The 25018-nt window shown below is 52.9% G+C and overlaps 1 protein-coding gene across 3 annotated transcripts in view; it reads left to right on the forward strand.

Annotated features, from left to right (window-relative positions):
- Positions 1-10934: 10934 nt before the first annotated feature.
- The window catches only part of KY (kyphoscoliosis peptidase), a 43100-nt gene continuing 29016 nt past the window's right edge, over positions 10935-25018 (forward strand). For 2 of the 3 annotated variants that reach the window (XM_025870491.1, XM_073883054.1), the window contains exons 1-2: positions 10935-11070; positions 14020-14082. In XM_025870491.1, the coding sequence (XP_025726276.1) occupies positions 10935-11070; positions 14020-14082 (199 nt within the window). Of the gene's footprint in view, positions 11071-14019; positions 14083-17877; positions 17941-25018 lie in introns of all 3 variants that reach the window. The other variant, XM_025870485.1, reaches the window with a different exon arrangement.

The raw sequence follows: 25018 nt of genomic DNA on the forward strand, positions 1-25018 counted from the left end.
TGAATGTACCCCCCCAGTGATTCTGCTGTACACCAACACCTAAGAACCACATCAGGACCCCAGACCCAGGAGCCCAGGGTCAAGAGTGACTTCTTCCCTCTCGATGTGCTGAGGCTGAAAGGGCCTTGGCTTATGAGGGCTCTCCTTCCACCAGAGCCTGACCAGAGGAAGCACTCTTGTCTAGCTCTCCCGCTCACCCCAGCTACCCCAGCACGCACCCCCTCTTTATCTGCCTCCAGGAATTGGTCTGTCTCTGTCTCTCTCCCTGTGTCTCTCTCCATGTCCATCTTTCTCTGTCTCTCTACTTCCGTGTCTCCCCGCCCCCCACCGCTCATCTCTCTCTTTCGATTGCTCTCTCAGCTCCTCTGTTCCTTTCGTTCTCTTTTTCTGCCTCTCTGTCTGTCTGTCTCTCAGTCCTGCTATTTCTCTGTGTGCCTCTTACTCTCTCTCTGTCCCTCTGTCTCTCTGTCCCTCTGTCTCTTTGTCTCTCTCTGTCTCTGTGTCTCTCTGTCCCCTGTTTCTCTTTCTGTTTCTTTCCCTGTCTTCTCCGTCCCTGGAGGCCTCCAGGCTGCTGGCTGGGAACAGATGGTTGTCAGGCCTTGGCCAGAGGCACATGTCATCACAGGCTCCTCCCTCAGTGGCAGCTTTTCAGCCACCACCTGGGGAGTGTAAACTGTCCTGCCACCAACGGGTCCCTGTCATCACTGTGCTCCAGGGCCTGGCCCAGCCCCGCGCCCAGGCTGCCCCAGGTAACCCTGCGAGAGGCAAGCTCCCTGCTTCGCTTGCGCAACAGCAACTCCAGGGACCAGAGGCCTCAAGGGGAGGGTTGGGGGCAGGGGGGAGCCTTGCCCCCACCCAAGAAGCTTATCCCAGTCGCAGAACTGGGAGCTGGGGGTCCTCCATGCACCCAGGCCAGCCCTGACCTCTCTCCCTGAGAGGCATGGTCAAGGCCAGCCCCGCCCCGCCTCAGTCTGCAGAGAGCGCCAGTGTCTGGCGAGAAGCCAGGGCTCCCCTCTCCCGTGGCCCATCCTGTGTTCTAGCCCTCCCTCTCCCTTCTTCCTTGGAGCAGACGCCAAGGCAACCTGGGGCAAACCTCTGCACTGGATGGGGGAAAGGGGACGGATGTCACAGGATCCCTCACTTACGCTGTGCCATGCAGGAGGCCAGCTGCCGAATCCAGAACAGCAGCGCCAGGCAGGAATCGACACAGCCCATGTTTACATGAGAAACCAAGGCCCAGAGAAGTGACGTGACCCTTCCAAGGTCCCACAGCACCAGTGGGGGACCCCACGTGGTTTCGTTACACAACTGCACACCACCCCTGGAACGGCTTGAAAGGAACCCTTGCTACGGGCGGGAGGTCGACTGCTCGAGGAGAGCACAGATGGACGGCCGTGTGCCCACGCACAAACACACGGTATACAACGCCCCCCCCTACGATGTTCCTGAGACCCCGCAGTGAGGAGCACGCACGGGGGCTCTTTCTGTCCTTGCTCCTCCCATCCGGCGTCCCAGAGGTGCCCTGACAATGAGGGGAGTGGCAGCCTGTCTGCGGTCATGTCCCAGGTTTCAGGGATGGGACTGGCCCCGTTTCAGAACAGGCACCGCCCAGTGCCAGCCACATGCTGGGCTGCGCCCTACACCACCTCACTTTGTCTTCTACCCTGGGCAGTGGGCATGACTGTAGCCGGGTTACAGATCAGAAGACTGAGGCTCTCGCTTGCCTGGCAAGGCTGGAACTGGTGCTCCCTCTTTCGTAAGTGACATTTTCAGGATGAAAATAAAAACAACCAGCAGGGCCCCCCCACCCCAGACCCAGGAAAGTGAAGGGGAAGGCAGAGCCCAGGGGAGGCAGGAGAGGCTCTGCTGGATGGAACTGGCCTAGCAGGTGTCCAGATGCCAGAAGAGCCAAGAGCAGCCCCCGCCATGTGGGCTCAGAGGCAAGGCCTCAATTTTGTGGTTTTCATGTGTCTAGGAGGCCACTGAGCTGGGGAGCTTTCTCTGGAGCCTGCCCTTCCCTGTCCCCAGCCCCCTCCTTTCATCCCTCCTGGCTGGAGGGAGAACAGGATGGCAGGATGCAGTGGGAGAAGGCTGGCTCATGTTTCCCCCCTCTCTTCCTGGCAGGGATTACATGGTGAGCAAGGAGGACAGCTGAGCTGGCAGGTGGGTGGCCCGGTCATGCTGAGGGAGAAAGCTGGGGAGGAAGGACGACTAAGGTGACTGGGGCCCCGAGCAGCCCCTCTCCTCACACATCCCCTCTTCCCGGCCACTCTGGGGCCATGGGACCCAGCTCCAATACCTGGGCGCCTACATTCCATTCCCCCCAAACTCTGCTCTGCAGGGTAAGCAAAGCGAAAGCCAAATAGTATCTTGATAGACAGACAGATTGACTTCAGAGAATAGAAGACCCACAAGTTTGGAGGAGACCTGTGTAATTCTAGAATCTCTCATGTGCATGCCCCTCACCCGGCTTGCCATCATATCCCCCACTGCATAAGCTCCGCAGCTGTTTCTAGAGAGCCTCAGTCTGGTCAACTGCAGAGCCACTTCACCCCACCCAAAGCCCTCTCCCTGAGTTGTCCGTAGAGCCCGTGGTTGCTTGGGCCACCTACCTAACCATCTGGAAGTACTCCAGCCTTGGGATGGTGGTTGTCAACACTTACAGTTCATCAGGTGGTCAGGGAACAATTTGGTGACATCAAACAACGAAAACTGGGTATGGATTCAGAAAGTGCCAGGAGTGATACGTCAGCAGGAAACTGCACATCCTGGGTGCCAGAAGGGCCTGGGGTTGGGGCTCGTGGACCCCTGGCTGAAGCCCTAACAGATGGGAGATGAAGCTGAGTTCTCCTCCCTGGGGCTATGCTGGGTCTCCAGAGCCCCCCACCCCGCAGGAGGAGAGCTTCGACCCAGACAGGCAAAGCAAAGCTGGACGTTGGACCGGCGTGTGAATGCCTGTAGATCTGCCTAAGGTGCTCGGTGCATCCTGGCAGATAGACTCCAGGGCCAGGAATCTTCCAGAAGGATGCTGGATCTGGCACAGCCACCAAGGGATGCTCCAGTTCCATAGCAAACAGGTGGAACCTGACATCAAACTCCAATAGCAGTGCACGTCCCCCTCCCCCAACCTCCTTCTAGCTAGTCACTGTAGGAGTGACTGTATGTTCCCATCCAACACACTTCAGGCAATGCAGCCCGGAAGTTAGCTGTCAGACAGCATGCTTTTCACTTGTCCTGGACCTGTTTGCTTCAGGCTCTCATTCTGATGCTCTGTGTTAGCAAGCATGTTCAATCTAGCCCTGCTCTTCATGTTTTATTCATGTGGAACATGTGCCCTGAGTCCCAGGTCCTCATCTCTAAAATGCAGGAAACTACCTCAAAAGGTTGTTAGGATGAGTAAGACTAGTGAAAGCTCCTAGCACAGGGTCCAGCACAGAATAGGCACCCAACACATATTTTTTCCTTCCTTCCCTCCCTCCCTTCCTTTCTTCTTCCCTGCCTTCCTTGTCCCCCCAACCCTCTCTCTCTTTCTTTCCATTATTTTCTTCCCAAACTGCAGGGTCTAAGTATCTTGGTTGATCCTCCTGCAGCCCCCTCTTCTCCTTCAGCTCCCCAGGACTCTCTTCAGTTCCACTGCTCCCTTCAAAAGTGGATCCACACTGTTTTCTAGGTCGACTACAAGAGAGACTCATTCATCTCTGTGTCCCCACAACACCAGACACAAGGCCTGGAGCACAGCGTCTGGTTCCAGCTGGGATGAAGGAAATGGTAATGGATGGGGTGAGAGGTGCAAGTGGGCGAAGCGCTGAATGAGTGGATGGGTGGGACAAGTTAGATGGGAAGGATAGGAGAGTGGGGTTGGCAGAGAGATTGAGGGGTGATGTTCGGGTAGAGAGGGTGGCATGGGTGAACGAATGGCTAAGCAAGAGATGGATGGATGAGAGGGGGACCGGATGGGTGGGTAGATGGCCCGGATGGATCGACAGGAGAGAGTGTGTGAAAGCATGGATTGTTGGATGGATAAATGGATGGACAGAACCACATGCCATGGCTGGCTTTGTGCTGAGGCAGGAAGGTCCAAAGAGCTCACATCGATGCTTTTCATCCCTATTCAGTGTTTTCACTGTCTCCCTCTGCTCTCGCACTGTAAAGATGTGGTGGGGAAGGAAGGGAGTGGCTGACGGCAGCTGGAGTCGGATACTATCTTCATTGCAGATTTGCCAAGCGCTGGCTTGCTGAGTCCTGCCCCCAGGCTGCCAGCACCCTGGTGCTCAGAGCCACAGGACTGGAGAAAGGCTGAGGGCACCCCGGCCCCTCCCTGGCCACTTCCACTAGTCTCATCCTTGGACGATGCAGCACAGAAGGGAACTGACTATACGAGTCGAGCTTTGAGTGTCCTCACACTCAGCACCCAAGGCTGGAAACTTGCCAATTTCAATTTCACCTCCCGGTCTGCGTCTGCCACAGGGCAAGCTCGCACGCGGGCTGTGCCGAGGTTCGGCTGCAAGTGGCCTCTATGTCGCCCTCGCTAAGCCCAGAGCTCTTGAGAGCCACTGTATCATCCTCGCTGCCTCATCCCAAGGATGGAGTTCCTGACACAGAGTTGGCATAGAAAAAAATGTTTGTGGTTAAATAAAATGGATAATGAGTCTTAGACACTACTGACTGTCATTTCGGGGAAAGAGGGGTGTACTGGAAAACAATGGTAGACCTTGATCTAGGACACTGAGCTTGAATCCCAGCTCCACCATTTCCCAGCTGTGTGGCCTTGCACAAGAGTCTGCACCTCTCTGAACCTCCATTCCCTCATCTGTGAAATCAGGATAACAGTTGATACTGCTCAACTATCTTCTGAGGCTGCAAGGGTCTCATTGGGAATTGGCTTCTCGTCTGGTCCTTTTGAGTCACCCCCACCCGGGACGCCTTGATAGCCAAGCCCCAAAGCTCAACATACCTTCTGCTCAGCCTTGTCACCCAGAGGGCAGAACAGGGCCTGTTGGGAGGAGACCTGCAGGCCGCAGGAGGTGAGCACGTTCCACTTTCAGATTTCTCTAACTTGGGCTATGCATAATCACCCTGACCTCAATCTTTCTCGGTGAATTATGGAAAAAGAGTTCTCTGAAAATGAGGCATGTGCAAAAGTTCCACTGGGTTCCCTGTCCTCCCCCTCATTTCACCCTTCCCAACTTAATAAGGACCATGGCTTAATAGCTGTTCCCGTCCAGCTCTCCTTGTCCTGCGCCTGCACACGTGAGACTAAAAATATCCGTGGCTCCTATTAGAAGCTGTGCCCCGGGGACAGGCAAGCCTGGAGGCTGCACTGACACTGGAAACTGGCTCCTGGTGCCTCCTGGGATCCAGGCCACGGCGCCCATCCCGTGTGGGGCCAAAGGGCACCCCACCTCATGCCAACAGTCGCCAGGGATCTTCAGGAGTGATCAAAAGGCTGTTCCGACTTCACCTGTGTTTTTGTGCAGACACCCCAGAGCTGTCTTCTGTGACTCTCCTCACCACCTTGTTAGACACCCTCCCACCACCCAGCTGTGAGTGCTCTCCCCCGGGGACACCCATCACTCAGAGCACTGCCCTGGGCCCTGCAAGAGAGGCTGGCCTAAATCTCAGCCCACCGGTGGAAAAGACCTCTGTGCCCTTTTTCACGAAAGCATGCAGAATGGGCAAATGTGTTAGGCTTGGCGGGAGTCCTGGGCCCATCTAGAAGCCAGTGCTGACTCCCTGGGAAAACTGTGCGATCCCATTTCTTGATCCTGTTTCAGTGTCAATAAAATGGGCACAAAGGCATCAGCCCAGCCTTGGGCTACCATGAGGACTCCGTGAGTTTGTGGAAGTCAAAATGCAGACTTCTGTATAGGAATCACTGACCACCAAGGAACGGACTCTGAAGCGGGAAGTCCGCATGAGGACCTCTTGTTTCCATCAGAGAGGCGGATCGAGGAATATGCAAGGGGCACTTCAATAGCTCGGCAATAAACACTTGGCGAAGCTGAAGAGGTAATCTCTCCATGGGCTTTCATGTGCCACTGGATACCTCCCTTGGCACGGCCAGAGATATTTTGGAAGTGGTGGTGAGAGACAAATTGATTCTCATCATTTCCATCCACAGGAAAAGGCCAAGAATGCCATAGTGTATAAAGACTTCAAAATTCAAACTACCCAGAACTTGGGATGTAGTGCTTCCCACATTTGCACATCGTGACGTACAAGGAGATGGGGTTGTACTAAGCTATGGAGAGGAAAAATAGGGAAAATCAATGAAGGCGTCACGGATAGAAATACTGAAATGGGCTGATGGGCCGACCAGGGAGAGACCCGCCAGAAAGGCTGAGAAAGGGAACTGTGTTTAAAGGAAAAGTCACAGCTTATGGCTCCTGTTTGGGGCGGGGTGGAGGCGGCTGCCTAGGACTGAGCAGTGCTTTTGGAACCAAGCTCTCCCCCAAATTCATGCTCCAGATGGTTCTGTCAGCAGTGGGAGAAGGTGCGTTTAGAGCTGCTTGTCCTCAGTTAACCTCTTCTTCCATTCCCTGATGGTCTGAGAGAAAGGAGCAAACACTATAAATCTCCGGAAGGCTGCTACGCCTCCGGGCTACAGGGAGAAGTCTTGGCTGGCTGGGAGCGTTCATTCTGCCCAATTTAACTCTAACATTTATTGAGCACCTCCTGTGTGCAATACACATAGAAGGCCCAGCATGTGTGGGGGGGAGGAGGGTGGGAGGGGACTCAGGAATGAGGAAGACCATGACCTGGCCCTCCAAGAGCTTAATATGGTCTGAGGCCAGGCAAGGACTTCACCATACACTTTGCTATGAAATAGAAGAGACCTGAGGTAGTTTGGAAGAGTATTTTTTTTTTCAAACTAACTTTTTTTTAAAGATTTTATTTATTTAGTTAACAGAGAGAGCACAAGTAGGCAGAGTGGCAAACAGAGGGAGAGGGAGAAGAAGACTCTCCGCTGAGCAGGGAGCCCGATGTGGGGCTCGATCCCAGGACCCTGGGATCATGACCTGAGCCGAAGGCAGACGCTTAACCAACTGAGTCACCCAGGCACCCCTCAAATTAACGTTTAAATGTCCATGCCATTCCAGTGGAAAAAAGGAACTGAGGATGGTTAAAAAGAGAAGCACCACGGAGAGCTGGCATCCTCCAGCAGTCCCAAGAACCAGGGTGACTAGAAAGGCTTCAGGGTGGAGGTGAGGGCCAGCATCAGACTTCAAAGGAGGGCCAGACTATACTTGCCAGGAATGTCTAAACACACATTTCAGGAAAAAGTGACAGCAATAACAAATTCAGAAGTGGGAGCGAGCCAAGCCAGGCTGGTCAAGGCACCACAGGAAGTGAGTACCAGTTTCCAAAAAGGTTTCTGGGAAAGGTCTCTGGTTCCCCACATAACAGTTTGTCTATATCAGCAGAAGCGAGGGCGTGAAGAGGCTGGGACATGGTCTGTGCTCTTTACCGAGGTGCCCCACTTTCTGTGTGCCCTTCCCTCACTGCACCAATGTAGAACACCATGCATGTCTACAAATTGCCTGAAAGTCTTTCATGTATTGGCTTTGTCTATCACATCTCTCTAGAGAAGAGAGAAACCTACCTCCTGGGATCTCTAGAGGGCTGAAAGAGTTAGGACTGGTGGTCCCCGAAGAACCACTATTTCTTAGGAAAAACAAAAATGTGAGTCAGGACACACCCTTTCTGGTGAAAACCTCATCTGCCAGAAGCAAGCCTCCCCTTGTCAATCACTCGCCATCTCCAAGACAGCTCAGGGCTCAGAACCATAGGGACAACAGATGCATCCCATCTTCAAGTAAAAGGCTAGAAGCAGTGTAGATGACAGTAGGACTTGCCTGGGTATTAATGTAATGGAGGAAAAAGGCAACAATACAACCATTTTGACTGCTCTTTGTCTTTTGGTGTCCTGAAATTTCCAACTCATTGTGATTAAAATAATTAAAGGTCTGCCCAAGAATAGAGATAGCCCCTGGTTTGTCAGATCCCAAGACAAAAGGATGTGGATGAATTTGTTAGGTCAGATTGTGGAAGTCCTTGAGCTCCATGTTGTCGAAGATGGTGGCAGGATGGTGGGGCTGGTATGTTGAGGAAAGCCTCGAAGGCGAAAGACCAGGTAGATGTGTTTGGGGAGTAATGGACATGGCTGTGGCTGCAGCATGTGTGAGTTGGCAGGGCAAGAGGAGGAGGTGAGTCCACAGAAGGAGGATGGACCCAGGGTGTAAATCACAGGCTGAGGGCGTGTTCTCAGTTCCACTGGTTGGGGAGGCCCTCCAAGGGCAGAGACGCTCTGAATGATACCTCATAGCCTCAGTCTCTCCTGCTCCCCCTCCGCTTTCCAGATACATCCCAACACTTTCCTGTGGTGTGGTGTCTCCCTCTCAGCCAAAGCAGGTAGTGTGGATGAGAGGAGGGGTCAGCAGAGGCCGGGGTGGGCGCATGAAGGATGAGGAGACCATCTCACCTTTCTGCTCATGCTGCTAGCGCGGAGCCGCTGTGCGGGCCCAGGGAGCCAGACACTGGGCCGAGAGCCGTGGGCGGGAGGCTCTGAGGAGTGGGTACCGGTTCTGGACAGCATCAGGACCCAGAAGCAACAGCATTTTCCAGAACAGCCAAAGTGACACAGCCCCTATTTCATGGGTTTGTTCCAAAGCAGTGTTTTCCCTGCATTTTTGTCCCCCAGGAAACATATGTCAACACCTGGGCACGTTCCGGCTTGTCACAACTGGGAAGTGGGTGCTACTGGCATCCAGTAAGTAGGTCCCAGGGATGCTGCTAAATATCTTACAATGCACAGGACACCTCCCTGCAACAAGGAATTCTCTGGCCCCAAATGTCTGTAGCACCACAGGCGAGAAGCCCCTCTCTAAAGGATCTGTTTTCAGGCATCCTGGAGAGGCAGGAGGCCCCTAGACCAGCTTCCTGGACTTCTGGTTGATACATCCCCAGGTCATCATCGCCTCCTTCAGGGGCAGCTCTGGAAATGGATGCCACGTGAGCAAGCTCCTAACAGTGACACTCTCCAGCAGGGAACAAGGGAGAAGGATGGGAATGCAAATTCAGGCAAGGGGGCTTCAGCTTCCCTGCCCTTCCCACTCAGCCCCATTCAGTAGTGAGAGGTGCTACACAGAAGCTTCTCTTGGGACCTACACCCTTCAAAAGCTAGGACACGCTGTCCCAGGTCAGATGAGGGGATGCTGCCTGGGCAATCTCCAAGACCCCAGGGACTTTGCATAACCCCAGGGACTTTGCATAATCCTTACTTTCCTAGCGATCTAGAGAGCAGCAGGGCTCAGCCAGCCTCCCAGCTGTGTGTGTGTGTGTGTGTGTGTGTGTGCGCGCGCGCGCGCACGCATAAACATGACAGTAAAGCACAGGACTCACTGCATGAGGAAACCTGCCTTGGGAGTCACCCACCTACATCAGTCCCACAGCTCAGCTCTCTAGGGACTCCAACACTATCAGAAACCAGTGACATCTCCTTTCATCAGATGCCCAGTGAGCAAGGGGTTGGTGGTGACGCAACAAGGTGGTGGTGGCCTTTACTGGCAGACAAACCCTGAGTCACAGTCAGTGGAGAAAGACCTTCAGAGTCTGAGGTATATCTGTGTGGCCCCTGCCTCCATCACTGACTTGTCACTTCACCTGTCCTTTCCCTCACCCTTAAAATGAGATATGAATGACAGCTACCATTTGGAGACCACTTACCATGTGCCAAGCAGCTCAAGTGCAGGTCATTCTCACAACAGCTCTGTGAGAACCTGTTTTATGCCCACGAGAGGGCTGGGGAAATGGGGGGAAATGGCTTGTCCATGGTCACACTGGCAGCTAGTGGTGGAGCTAGGACTGGAACTTAGCACATTATAGTCTGCCTCCAAGGGGGAGGTAGGAGCTCTCAGGGACCACCCTGCAACCTAGCGTCATTACACTCCTATGGGAAGGGTACCAGAGCAAAGGCTTCCATGTGCACGGCATTTATTAATGGTGGAAACTTAAGTTAGGGGACTGGCCCAGGTTGGGTGGGCCCACCGTGCCAAGGGCTACCAGGCAGATGCGGCTGTAAACACTCCTGAGACCCAGAGCCAAGGGCCCTGCCGCTGCTGGCTGGCCTGGTTAGGCCCCACTAAAAATAGATGGGTTCTCAGGTCCAGCTCCCTGAGCACAGCGGGCAGGCTGCTCCGGGCACCGACCTCCTCCTCTGCCCCTCCCCCCCTTCCCCACCAAGCATGAGCCAGGCTTCTAGAAGGAACAGAGATGTTAAGACTTTCACCACAAGCCAGAAAGAACTGTTAAGTGGATGCCCAGTGGTCATGTTCCAAGGCCTGGTGCAGCCGTAATTGCAGAGATCCTGACCCCAACACCCTGCCCATCTCCCTCTTCTAGAGGAGGCCATCAACTTCCAAAATCCACCCGGGGAAGGAGTGGGGCCACCCTGCGCTCCTTCTTCCTTTTCCAGAACTGACTTTCACTGTTGACAGCGCTGAGTGATTTCTTTGCTGCAGCTTCCCGAGCAAGTCTGCTGCAGGCCCTCGCGGGAATCCCCGGAGACGGCGGGAGACTAGGCAGCGACCGGCCAGCGGGAGAACAGCGCTGGAGCCCGGGACGAGCGCTCCAAGCGCACGGGGCAGGAGGCTCTCTGGAGCCGCGGCCTGGGTGCAGGTCAGGGCTCGGCTGTGGATTTCCTTTCAAAGGTGACTTAGAGCGGCTTCATTAGGGTAGCGCCCTCCCGGGCGGGCCCTAATGGCGTGTTTGGCAGAGTCAGCGAAACGCGGCGCCCAGCGGCTCGGCGGCGGGGGAGCGCCCTCTCCCGCGCCCTCGCCGTCTCCCGCGCCGGCCAGCGGCGCGCACGGGGCCATTTGCAGCGCAGGCAGCCTCGAGAGCGGCCGCGGCGCCACGGCGGGGAGCGAGGCGGCACCATGGAGCTGAAGAAGGACAGCAACGCCGTGTCCATCGACATGCTGCTGATCGTGCACTCGGAGAAGCGGCGCGCCGCGCAGGGCACGCACTCGGACCGGCAGGCGGACCCGCGCGCGCTGCCGCAGCGCAGAGGAGGTAAAGCGCGCCCGGCCGGCGCCCCCGGACCCCCGCACCTCGTCCTCCTCGCCCCCCCCCCGGGGCCCGGCCGCCCGGGGCGTCCCCGAACGAGGCCAGCGAGACCGACCCTCTCCCCACCGCTGCCTGCGCCTCTGCGCGGTGGCACCGGCGTCCTGTGGCAACGCGCAGCCGGGTGATCGCCCGGAGTTGACTCCCCGCGCAGGCTAGTCGGTGCTTCCGTCACCCCCCGGGGAGCCGGCTTCCTCCCATCCACTCTTTGAAGGGTGCACAACAGGGTTGGAAGATGCCTTGGAGGAAGGGGGCCAGAGCCTCAGGCCTGACCCCTGTGTGGCCGAGGCCTGCTCCTCACATGGCACATTGCAGAGCGCAGGGGACCCAGGGGAATGTGTGTGCTGAATCAGACTTTGAGACGGGGAACTCCCTTGGTGTCCTTGCACAACTCCTGGCCTCAGTTTCCCCTATCTTGAAGCCTCTCCCAGCCTCCTACAGTGGAAGGCATAAAGGGTGGTGTAAGAGGCACACAGGCTTGGGTAGGGTCAGCTTAAAATCTGCTCTCTGCGCTCTCACGGATCTATTAATTTTACTCTTCCTACAGACTTTCTGAGGAAAGGTAGACTGGAAAAATGAAGTGACTGTTTATGGAGCAATTATGGAAAGCAGCACTCAGGCCTCTGTAATCTCCAGAGAGGACACACTGAAGAGAATACAGATGGAGAATAGCAGATGTTAGATAAGCCCCTCAGAAGTTGGGGAACAGGTCGTAGGTCTGTGAGGAAGCCCTCCTGAGCCTTCTTGGGGGCTGCTGTGAGGTTTGTGCTAGGCTGACCGTGGGCCAGTGCTTTGGGAGTGACGTTTAACAGCCCCTGGGGTAAAATGACTTCTGCCTCCTGCCTGCCCTCCAGCTCCAGAGCTCCTCAGAGTCTGCCTCTGGCTCTTCTCTCTACGGAGGTCTGTGCATTGAACCCCCCCCTTCCACCTGCCACGTGGAAGCAGTGGTGCCATGACTGGCTTTGCCCCCACCAGTCACACAGGCTGGAACTGCCCCATAGTTCCTGGTGACCTCTTGGGGAGGCAGGCAGGGGAAAGAAATAGATTCTGGAGAGCTGCACATGTTGTCAGGTACTCCCCGTCTCCAGAGGGATTTGGGGCCAGGAATTGTTTGGGTTAGTTGGTTCTTTCGTTCTCAGAGCTTCTCCCAGGAGAGGTGGAAATGGCCCACCCCGGTATTCGTAATGAGGAAATTGGCAGAGGCCGCCTGCTCCTTGATTGGAAAGAAGCTGCCTCTCCTCCGGAAGCTGCCTCTCCTCCAGAAGGCCTCCCCCAGCGTGTGGCAAGGCCAGAGGGCCCCCACGAGGCCCAGCTCCGGGTCAGCCTATGCGTCCCCACCTCCCTTCCCCACTCTGATCGTATCTCTCCTAAAGGCTCCAACACTAGAAAGGGAGGAAGAAGAACACAGAGGAGCCCCAGAAATTCCAGGGATCAGCACTGTTACCAGAGGTGTCCCATCCCTAGCATACACCCTACACGGCTCCAGACCAGTGCATTTCACACTCATGACCATGACACAAGGAAAGAAGACCCTGCTTGCCAAGCCCCTTTCTGCTATTTGTCTCCAAACTTTTCCTGAAGGAGGTTTCTCCCACACACGAGGCCAGTGGAAAGACCAGTGTCACTTATTTACAGACAGTTCTATACCAAAGCAGGAGAGCGACCAGCCTCCAAGCCTGCTGGGCAGTGTTGATGTCCAAGAGACCCCTGACTAAGCCCACACAGCCTAAGGCAAGGAAACACTGAATTAAACTAGCTTGTTCCAAGGCCTCCTGTTGGGGCACAAGATCCAAAATGCCCCCACACCTCTTCCAGGCCTCTCCTCCTGTCTCCCCTCCAGCCCAGGTCCTTGGCTCTGCGAAGCAGAGCCTGACCTCCATTACTGTCACAATGCAGAGGACCGAGTGAAGATCGGGTGGCTTTCTGCTGTGTCCTTGTGGCAGAAAAGAATCAGAGGGACAAGGAGGCAAAGACAGTGTGTGCCAGGGATCTGGGCTGCCAACAGAAGCTCTCTGCTCTTTCCTCTACAGCCCTTCCATTCTCCTCTGGGCAGTGCTTCTCAAAAGCATGCCTGGACACCCTCACCTCCTATCCTGTGCCATGGAGGAGGTGGCCTAAAGCTGCCTGCACCCAGTCTAAAATAGCTCCAAAGTCAGGTTTCATCCCCCAAGTCAGTGTGATGTGTGCATTCCAGTCCGTACGTGAGTCCCCGAGGCTTCCGAGTGGTATGCCCCAGATCCTAGCTGCAGAGAGCGCTGCAGAAAAGAAGAGCATCGGGAAGGGACTGGGGGACTTGCAGTGACTGCAAGAGCTGGAGACCCAGGCTAGAGGCTGAGCTTCCAGGAACAGCGTCAGCGGCTGCCCAGCAGAGCTGGTCTGGCAAGGAAACCTCTATTGCCACCAAGGGGCCCTCGGTACTCCTTCCTCATCAGGAGCTATCATCCAGGGAGAATTTTCACAATTTGCCAATTATCACTTGCGTTTCCCATACGGATAGAACGTCTTTGCCCACCCTCCACCTTCCGTCATGACTCTAAAAGTGAGAGATTCCCCACATACGGAAATAGGCAGGCAAAATGAATGGTGAGCATCTTCCACAGTTATGCTTCCATATTTATGCGGCCGAGATGTGGAGTGAAAAACGGGCATCTGTATTGTAAAAATTCTGCCTGGATGATCCCGATAACCCACCTCACCACCTTTGAAAACTACTGTTTTAATATTTTCCTTTAATGTTTTAAAGTGCGTCTCATTTGCGGGCAGCCTCTCTTGGATCCTGACAGAGCCGGGTTCCACCAGCCCCACCTCAACCCAGATACGTTAGCAGCTGGCCCATCACTTGCTGGCCTGGGTCTTCCCATCATGGAGACCCTCATGCGAGACCCTGTTATTTCGTAGGAATCCAGGGCATCGGAAATGGAATCCGGAGATGGCAGAAATTCGAAGGAAGTGACGTGCATGGTAAATTCTCTCTTTTCATTTTCTTTTCTTTTCAGTCTCTGTAATTCAACACATTGAAAAATGACGGGAAGCATTCGATTTCACGTGTTTGAAAACTGGCTGTAGATATCTAACCACTCAGAAAGTGGCTGCTCGTGATTCAGCCATGCCTCTGGGGCCACTGTGACCCCGGAAAGTTTTCCCTGGCATCATGTCCCCCAATTTCCTGGAGGCTGTGGGATGGGAGGGGAGCAGTGCCCTAAAGTTGAGCACCCACTTGTTCACTGGCTACATATAGGGAAGGACTTGGCATCATCACTCGGCATGGCGAGGTTTGAGCATGTTTCCCCTGGAGGTGGGGCTGCTCACGTCAGGCAGGGCATCCATCCTTTGAAAATTTTTTCAAACAGAGAGGACAGTGGCCTCTTTGGGGACATTATGACTCCAAGCCTAGGGAGAGGGGTGCTATGGTTCCCAGCTGGCTGGGGACCCAGAATATAGTAAGATCTGAGCGAAGTCTTTTTCCAAAGCCTCCTTTCTCTGGTGCCGGGTGTCTATCACCCTGCAGTCCCAGGACAGCTCGGGGAATGCCATGCATGGACGGACTCTACTAGGCCTTATTCTGTATGCATCAGAGACTCATTAGCCCAGCTTCCAAGAAAAAACATCAGTGAAGCTTCACTGTGGGCATGTGAGAATTCTAGTAAGAATCAGACCTCCACTCCCAAAACCCCAATAGGGGACTCAGTCAGATCTGGGCTCATCAAATGCTAGTGTGAAGAAACCACCTGTGTGACCCTCTGCAGATGGGTAATCAGGACCCCAACTGAATGAGACCAAACACCTATGCTCTGCCATCCTGACAGTAACAAAAGGGAAGGATGAAGTTCTAAAAGAAAATTCATTCATTAATTCCCTCAGTAAAGGTCTACAGTGTTTCCTTGGTGCCAGGTGGGGTTCTAGGTGTTGGGATAAAGACAGTCAAGAACCCCTGCCCTGATGGGACCATGTTAATGATTATAATCATAATGCTTTTCACTGCAATAGAATCTCAACACCCTGGAGGTAAAGAGCTTTCCTGTGTCTCCTGCCCTATGCATAAGGACAGATCAGACCCAAGACAGGCTCCTGCCTCGGGAACCATCCCCTGGGGTCCTGGCTAATGGGCATGCATGGTGGGATGGCTTCCTTAACCTTGCTTTAGGGTCGTAAGATGGTAGATGTGCCTGCTCTAGCTGGACCGAAGCAGATGCCAAAGTTAGCGAAACTAGGCTGCAGGCTCATGAGAATTATAAGAGTCAGACCACCAGAAACCTGTCACCTGCAAAAATACACAGCAGCCAATGCAGATATGCATGCTTGGCCAGTGTATGAGCAGGTGAGTGGAAAAGTGGGTTGAGGTGGGAGAGAAGAGACTCAGCATCTTCATTTGTTATAGCTCGCTTATCTTGAGTTGTCTGAAATTTATCTTATGGCTTCTCAGCCATGTTATTACGTTAGGAGAAGATTGAAATATAGTGAATTTATCCTATCTTACTTTCACCATCTTTAGGGCCTCTGATTTGAGGGAAGGTTAGTGGAAAAACACAACAAAATAAAGAGGATCATGGGGCGCCTGGCTGGCTCAGTCGTGGAGCGTGTGGCTCTTGATCTCATGGTTGTGGGTTTGAGCCCCACATTGTGTGTAGAGATTACTTTAAAAAAATAAAAATCTTTTAAAAAATAATAAAAAACTAAGGAGGAGGGTGAAAGTAGTTCTTGAAAAACCACCCAAGAGAACTGAGAGTTTCGGATAAGTGGAGGCCTGGAGAGAGGGTGGCACCACTCCGCCAATATAGGTAATTTAAAATAAAATTTTATTTATTTTTTTCAAATTGCACGTTTGTGTGCCAGCAGAAACTAAAATTACAGATTCTCCCTGTGTTTTCTGACGGTGAGACTCTGGGTACATACTTCCCTCGCTGGCGTCCAAGGCACCCAGCCCTGGAAACTGGATGCCTCTCATCTGCAGAGGAGGCAGCTGATGGCTTGTGCTGGTGGTGTGTGCACAAATGTGGCTGAACTTGGGGCAGATCCAAAAAGGCACATGTTCCCCTTCTTGCTGCCCTGTGTGCTCCTTGAGCTGGGGCGTTGGCAGGGTGGGGGGAGCCTGGACTGCTCCAGACTTTTCCGAGCAGCAGGTGCTTGGGCCGAGCCAACGCCACTAGCTTGCCCAGCAACGGGCTTCCCCTGCTGTGATTGGCTGCTTTCCTTGGTCCTGGCCGAAGTCTGCCTAGCAGCACCGGGACTGACACCCCATAGCCACAGGGAAACCAATTGTGCGGCCCTGACTATAAATACCCACAGCAGCTATGCCAGCCAATCGTCCTCCTTGAGGATTCCCTCCCCGGCTCCTGTTTCCTTCATCTGCCAGCCCAGCAGAGATGTAGCCAGCTGTGCCTGAAGGAGCCAACCTCCCTGTCCTCGCTTGAGTATGGCCTAGAGCTCCAGAGCAGCATCACCCTGGATTGGCATACACAGTGCTTCTAGCCCTTGGCCAACCCACCGACCTCAGCCCACGGGGTGAGGGTCCTGGCTGGGCCTGCTCATAGGAGAAGGCTGGAGCAGGCAGGTTCTCCAGGGCAAGACCCTGCCAGGTGGATCACAAGTCCAGCCCAGCTCAGTGACCTGCCTATCCACCTTGACTGGCTTCTGCCTGGGCCCCGGCATGGGAATCCCTGGGTGGCAGATCTGGTTGGGTGCACAAGGAAGATATCTGAGTGGAATCTGTGGAGGCCAGCGCCCCAAAGGCATGCTTATTTCCAGGCCCAGGCACTGGTCCCAGTGGCCACTTCCAGTGGCAGGCCCGACAGCCTTTCTGCAGACCAGTGGAAGGCCAGGGGAGAAGGTGGCAAGCCAGGGTGGTAACTGGGGGGGAACGCCCGCTGCCACAACCCTGCCCCTTCCCCTGCTGAGCTACCCCCCTGAAGCAGCCTCAGCAAGACCAGGCTGCCGCAGCAGCGGGTGAGGGAGAAATATAGGAAAAGGTGTTGCTTCCCATTGGAGGGGCAGGTAAGCCTGTGGGTTCCCCTTCATGGCCTGTGGCAGGAACTGGGCCTTTCTCACCGCAGCCTGACCCCACTAGGCTCTGAGGACAGCTCTGTGTTCCAAGGACATAAAGATCCCCAGTGCGTGGAGAGAGCTTTCACATAGTGGGGGCCCTGAAAATATCTGTGAACCTGAACAGTACAGCAAGTCACCCCAACTCCTAAGCTGGAGTGGAAGGCAGGCTGCCCCCATTCTGCTCAGAGGGAGGCAAGATGTTGACCTAGGAATCAGGAGACTTGGGGTTCAAGTGCCTGGGGGCAAGGTCTTTAGCCAAAAGTTAAGTGTCCAGGCTGCAGGCCTATTGGCTATAAAATGGGCAGAGGAGCCTCCCAGCCCATTCCACAGAAGGTGTGATGATCAGCAAGGCACCCGTTTGCTCGTTGGCAGCTGAGCCTGGCCACACTGAGGTTGGGACCCATGAGGTGTCCCCACCTTCTCGAGAAGAAACCCAGCCTCGGCTGGCACCTGCTGAGAGGTGTGAGGGTGTGTGCACATGGGTTCATAGTCGCTTGCTTCTGCATCCAGATGTGTAAAGGTGCTGATTCACGCATGTGTGCACCGTGCAGATGTGCACGGGGGTGTGCACACGTTTAGGCCAGGCCTGGGATGAGCTCACCCCCCCCCCCCACCAGTCTGCTTTTCTTGCAGACACACACAGCTCCCTGCTCTGCCTGGGGCAAATGCCACCATGGTCCCAGTGGTCACCGCAGGTCTGTCTTGCTTCAACAGGAAGCCTGACGGAGAAAGAGCATCCTCAGCAGACCCAGGTCATCACTTCCTACAACAACCAAGGTAAGGGATTCACCACTCCCCTTGGTCTCTCCTCCAGCTCCTCTGTGTCTGTCTGGATCTGCTGTCCAGGCCAGAGACACAGCAAAGGCAGAGCACAAAGCACCGTCTTTTCTGCCCCACGGATGTTGGAGCACCCTCTCCCTCTCTTTCTCCCCACATCCCATGGGAAACCATGAAAGGCTGCATGGTGACATGGGAGAGAGCAATCAAGTCCCCCGGCTGTCCTCCTCGCCCTTGCTGTCATCACCAGAGCTAACATTTATGAGAGCTAACCATGTGCCAGGCACCCTGCCGGTCCATTTACATAATTATTCTCCTGTAAATGAAACTTCACAGCACTCCTATTTGATCCATACTCTCAACTGTCCTCAATTTACAGATGAGTAAGCTGAGGCTTGGAAAGATTGTTATATGTCCAAGAGCACAGGGCCAGTAAGCATCAGAGCAGGGGCAACCTGACCCCGCCACCCCCATAGCCTTCCCAAGGCCTCTGCTGTTAACCCTCACACAGCAATGCTTCCACAGCACCTCTGGAAAGCGGCTTCGACCGCCCCCTCACCCCCAGTCCAAGCTTTCCCTCCTCCTGAGTCACAGCAGTTCCCTGACCTCTCTTTCCGAGACTGAGCCTTTCAGGGCCTTCCACCCAGGGATGAATTTAACTCAGCGAGGACCCTTTCTTGAGAATCCTCACCTTGATGGGTTCTGGGGGGCTCTGGGAGGGCAGGCAAGGGCATCATCATGCTGACTCTGCAGTTGACGAGATCTGAGAACACAGGGTGTTTGTGTTGGAGGGGTAGGGGGGTGAGGCTGCAGGGGTAGAGACAGGAGGACTCTACAGCTACAGCTGGAGGGGAGACCAGGTTAAATAGAGACCCCCCCCACTAACCCCCACTCTGCCCCTACACACACACTAACCTCCCACCTTGGTTTCCTGCTCTGCGTTAAAGCCTCAGGGCCTGGTACCTGAGAGCTCTCATAGACTCAGCCCTAAGATGGCACCACTATTGTTCTCAGTGCTGATGTCCTGACTTGTAAGGAAATGATCTGATTATGTCCAGGGGGCAGTGGCAAAGTAGGAGTCCCAGGAGGACTCAGAGCCTCTCAGGGAATTGCTCTCAGAAACACAGACTAACCCAGCATCCCCACAGAACGTCACTGGCAGGCGGTGGGGAAAGGCCTGTCAAGATGGTTTAGCAGCACGAGGCCAGCCTTCCTTGCAACCAGGGCCGGTGTACCTTTTGGCAGAATTCCTGGGCATATGGCTTCAGAATAGTCCCCATTCAGCGGGCCCACTGCAGCCTGCCCCCTGCCCTGAGCACACCACAAAGACAAACCTATGCCCCCCTGCTTCCCGGAAACGGACCAGCAGCACACAGTTCACCACAAAACAAAAATAAGCAATACCTCAGGAAAATGAATGTGGATTAGCCTCTCTGTCACTAATCTTGCTTAGTTCTGGCCACACTCCTTGCTGGGGTCATGGTGTTATCCCTGTTTGTGCACAAGAAAGCTGACACAGGGGATGCTGTGGTCCCCGAGCCAGGCACACCTGCCAGACCTCCACAATGCACTGCCCCCGCCGTGTCCCAGGCAGATGGGAGTGGGACAGGGCCCGCCAGTCACAAGAGCCTCACCTGGCACGCCACACCCTCGCTCCCATGGGCCACTCACAGTCCACCTACCAGCACTTGAGGCTTCCAGAGGACAGAAAGGAGGGTGGCCTTGGTAGCCTATGTGCAGAACAGAGCCTTGTAGGTTGGGATGAGATGGGCCCAGTGGGGTCCTGCGAGAGCCTGGGCCCCAGTGAGAGAAAGGCTGCCCCTCTCTGGGCAGGAATGGAGTCCACAACAAAACAGACAAGGGCTCCTGCCCTTGCAGGGCCGACCCCCTGGTAAGGGAGACAGACAGCCCTCAGAAGGAAAATACAGGGTGTCAAATAAGGCTGAAGGAGGCCAGAGCCGGGAGGGGGACGGGAGAGGGTGGGTGCACAGGGTGTGTGTTAGTTTGCTATGACTGCGGTAACAAATTGCGGCAAGCTTGGTGGCTGAACACAAATGTAATTCTCTTCAAGCGTTCTGGAGACCACATGTCCCAAGTGAGTCTCACTGGGCTAAGTCAAAGTATCGGCAGGGCAGGTGCCTTTTGGAGGTTCCAGGGGAGAATCTGTTCCTTGACTCCTCCAGCTTCTAGAGGCCGCTAGCACTTCTTGACTCATAGCTGCATCACTCCATTGTCTGTGACCATTGTCACATTGCCGGTCCCCCACATTAAGTAGTTAAATCTCCTGACTCTGTCTTATGAGAATCCTTGTGATTACACTGAGCCCGCCAGATAATCCAGGATGATCTTCCTATCTCCAGATCCTTAACTTAATCACATCTGCAAAGTCCCCTTTAGTATATAAGGTAACATTCACAGGTCCCTTGAACGAAGGCCTGGATATCTTTAAGGGCTGTTACACAGCCTACCACGTGGGGACAAAGTAAAACAGAGTCATTGAGAAAGTGACTGAGAAGGTGACATTTGAGTAAGGGAGGTGAGGAAGCAAGCCTTGTGGGCATCTGGGGAAGAGCCTCCAGCAGAGGGAGCACCAGGTATGATAAACTTGATGCAGGGGGTGACAGATCCTTGGAATCAGATCTTCATGTGGAGGGGTGCCTCAGAAGGTCAATCTATAATGGGTGGGTGGGTGGAATGACAGGAGAGTGACCCCCGGAACCCCTGTGATTTCAGGCCCCAAAAGTAACTCCTGAGTTTTTTTTTTTTTAAGGCTTCTGTCCTTCCAGGTCCTGCACCCTTGTCTGCACGCAGACACTCTGTGCCTTCTTTGACCATCCATGCACTAGGGTCACACTGCCGCGTTTCCAGAGCTGGGACACTCCTGTGGAGTTCTGCTCTGCAGAAGGAATCGTGAAGGGCCCCGGGTTTTCAAGAGCCCAGTGAACGCCGGGGCGGGTTAGGGCCGCGAGAGAGCCGCCCTTCATCACCCGCCTCCCCTCAGGCTGGTGTCCCAGTGGTCTCAGCCCACTCTGTTGTCAGGTGGTCATCTGGTGACCAGAGCTGCTGGGCGGGCCTTTCACGCGGCCGCGGGCAGAGCCTGGCGAGGGCTCTACAGAGCTGGACTGCCCCTGCCGCCCTCCAGCGTGCTGCCCCCCGGGGTATCAGTGCGCCCGGCTCCCTGTGTGCGGACTACCGCTCCCCAGGCAGAAACCACAGCACGGCTCTGCCGAACACCTACCCTGGAGCTCTTTCAGGGCATCTTTTAATTACCGGTGCTTTAGCTGAGGCTTCCTGATTCTCAGCTCCCGCAGGGGAAAATTTCCAGGCAAAGAACCTGGTTATTAACCCGCGTTCCAGTTACAGAAAGCGTGAGTGAGCACCTTAAACAAGGGTGGCGAGTATCCGACATGAATCCCTCAGCCCCCCCACACACACACATACACACCCACACATGTGTGCACACTCACACACACTCACATTCATACCCACACACGTGCCCACAGTCCTCGCTAATTGATCGACACTCCAGGCAGCCACTTCCAGTCAGTTAGAGATAATGAACAACGGGAAATCTGTTTGCCATCTCCGCGTTAGCTATTCTGAGCAAATTAGGCCATGAGACAAATCCTCATTCAAACCTGCAGAGACCTGGGGAGAAGCTGCCAGGGAGGGGAGAAGTCTCCTGCCCAGGTACAAGGCAGACCCCAAGTGGGTGGCCATGGCCGTGCAGGGCCTGCTACATCTCCATATCTGAGGGGAGAAGGAAAAGGAAGTAGAGCTGATGGGATCTGGGAAAGAGCCCCACGAACCACTTGTCAGGGGGGAGCAGGAAATACCCATGAATCTGCTGTTCCTAAGACAGCCAGGGCTGCAGCTTTGGAAATGTTGTTTGGGTGACAACCGGCAGAACCGGGGAGGGGTGCCGTGAAAAAGCCAGCCAGGTGACCTGACGCCCCAGGAAGGGCCTCCTGTAGGTTTGGTATGACTTTTAAGATTGGTGTCATGGTATCTGACTGTACTTAGGTTTTAGATCTTACTTGAAATTTCGCTCCAAATGATGTTCCTATCTTTATCATCGGAGATTGGTCAAATTAATTTTTGTCTTAAATTAAGAGTTTTAAGTGATACAGGAATGTAGTAGTCTGCAAAATCTTATCATTTCATACCTTTAGGAAGCACAGAGCTCTCCAGTGACTGTTGCTCACCTGAGACAGCACACCCAGGCCCAGTTTCAGGGGCAGAGAAGCCCCCCCCCAACCTTGCTGATGGTGCAAGGTGTCCTCACACACCTGTGTGTAGTAAGAGTGGGTATCACACTCCCACAGATCAGGGAGGCTAAGGAGCTTTGCTGCTTTCCTCAAAGGGGGCTGATTAGCAGCACCGCTTTGGGGGAGAGTCAGGAAGTGGGGCTCAGGAGAATATTGGAAGTTGGGCCCTGTCCAAGAGCGGGGAGAGAAGAGGAAGTGCAGGAAAGAGAGAAGGGATTGGAAATAGCTGGGTGGAGCTTGCCGGCCAGGACCACGTCAGTGTATGAGACTATCTCAGCACCCACCCTTTGCCAGGGCTTTAACAGCACCTTGTTCAGCTCACTTCTTTTTGACAAAGAAGCACGGCTGAGTTGGGGGTGGTCGGAAGTGCCTGGATGTTAGATGTAAGAAGTTTGGGGAAGAGGTTTGTTGTTGAGCCCTAAACCAAGTTGTTCAGTTTTGCAGCTTCTTCAAGCTTCTGGGTGTTGTTGTTCCAGTCCAGCATTTTCCAAATTGTGTTTCACAAAATAGTACTGGGTCAAACTGACTTCTTCACTGCAGGACTTCTCAGAGCGTTACACATTGCAACCTACAAAAGGGAAGAGAGTGGGCAGGTTTTTAAATCCGATTCTTGTAAGGCATCTTGTAGCTAAGTACAGCTCGGCACTCATTTTGGAAAACACCTGAAAGTGTTTCAGATGGAAAAAGTGAAAAGGCAAAGAACAGGCCCATGCAGCATGAGAAGACACACAGGAAGTGTTTGCTCTTGGCAATGCCACCCGATCCTATGACTAGAACCAAATTATGCTTTGAACTCTGAAATGCTTAAAGTCTTAATTTTAAAGTCACACACTGATTGTCTTTGACAGTGAATGTGCTAGAAACTACACTCAAAGTGATGTTAACCTCTTCAAAGTGATGCTTTGGAAGGCCGCATTGTATCTTAAAAAAATTGTTTCAGAGTTACCCTCTTTGGCATATAGAGCAAGTCTATGAGCTACGCAATAAAGTCGGTATTGTTACTCTGTGAATAATAATCGCGATACATTTAGCAGGGAAAGTGTTATTAAAAAGAACTCTTACAAAATTAATAAGGAAAAAATAATACATGAGTAGGAAAATAGACAATTCACAAAATAAGAATTTTAAATGGCAAATAAATATCTATTAAAAATTAAATACACAAAAATGAGATGTCATTATTCATTACTAAAAATTTCAGAGATTAATAAAAATCAAATGTTGGTGAATATATCAATGATCTAGTTTTGTATTACAAACCACCCCAAAACTCAGTGGCTTAAAACAATAAGCATTTACCAGCTCACAAGGGCACAGGTTGGCCAGGCGTTCTTGCCCAAAACACACCCAGTTCATCGCAGGTCTTGGCTGGCCTTGTTCGTGTATTTGTGGTCAGCTGGTAAGTTGGCTAGAGACCAGGTAGGGTAGGGTGCCCTCACCTGAGATGCCTCTATTCTGTTCCACATGGTCTCTCCTCCTCCAGCAGGCTAGTCTGGGCTCATTCACATGGTATTTGTGGCTGGAATCCCAAGAATGGGAATGGAAGCTGCAAAGTTTCTTGAGACCTAGGCTCAGAGCTTGCCTAGCATCACTTCTATTAACATCACATGCTAACCAGCCAAACCACGTCGTAAGGACAGCTCACATTCAAGGGACAGAACAAAAGGCCTCTCAGAAGTACAAAGTTTTGTTACCAATTTTGCAATCAAACACAGCAAGAATGAGCAAAATGGACACCCTCTTGTGCTGTTGGTGTGGTCATCAACAGATAAAATCATTCGTGGGAAGTTTGCTAATATATAACAAAAGCCTTAAAAATTTCCATAACTTTTGATCCATATTTAAGAATTTATTTAAAGGAACTGATTTGAAAAGTGCATAAAGAGATGTGTATCAGAATGTTCATACATCACTGATTATAATAACAAAACATTTGGGAAAAGCTAACTATGCTACCAAAAGGGATTGTTTATATGGATTATAAACCATATATAGAATAGAGTACTATGCAGCCCACTTAATATGATGACATGGGATTATGTTCACTGACACGTGAAGAGTCAAGAAGAGAAAGCAGGTTACAAAGAATATGTTTACTATAATCCTGCTTTGGACTTTCACTTTCTATTTTATATCTTTCTGTATCATCCAAGTTCTTGTTTTAATTTTGCTCAGGGTTTTTTGCTCAGTTGGTACTTATTTTTATTTGTTTTTATTTTAAATTACTAAAACGGAATTATCTGGTATACAGTTCTGTGGGTTTTAATGCATGCATAACGCATGCTCATGTACCACCCCTACATTCAGAATACAGGGCAGTTCTGTCACCCCAAAATACCCTTGTGCAGAATCTCTGTAGTTATATCCTTTTACCTCTCCTAAGAGTTTCTTTGTATTGTTGAGAAGTATTCCTTTATATGGATGTACCACAGGGTGTTTGTCCATTCACCCATTGAAGGATATTTAGGTTGTTTCCAGTTTGGGGTCATTGTGAATGGAGTTTCTATAAACATTTCTGTATAGGTTTTCATGTGAACGTAAGTTCTGAGACCACGTGGAACAGAATATGGGATCTTCTGGGATAAACGTTCAAGAGTACAGTTGTTGGGTCATATATGTTTGGTGTATGTTTTGTTTTACACGAAACTGCCGAACTATTGTCCAGAGTTGCTGTACTAGTTTACAGTCCCACCAGCAATGTGTGAGAGATCTGATTTCTCCACAACTTTATCAATATATAGTATTATCGCTATTTTTTATTACCGCTTTTCTGATAGGTATGATACCTCATTGTGGTTTTAATTTGCATT

This window comes from Callorhinus ursinus, unplaced genomic scaffold (assembly GCF_003265705.2).
Source record: "Callorhinus ursinus isolate GAN/ISIS: 27379988/994484 unplaced genomic scaffold, GSC_fseal_2.0 scaffold1, whole genome shotgun sequence".
NCBI classification, from domain to species: domain Eukaryota; kingdom Metazoa; phylum Chordata; class Mammalia; order Carnivora; family Otariidae; genus Callorhinus; species Callorhinus ursinus.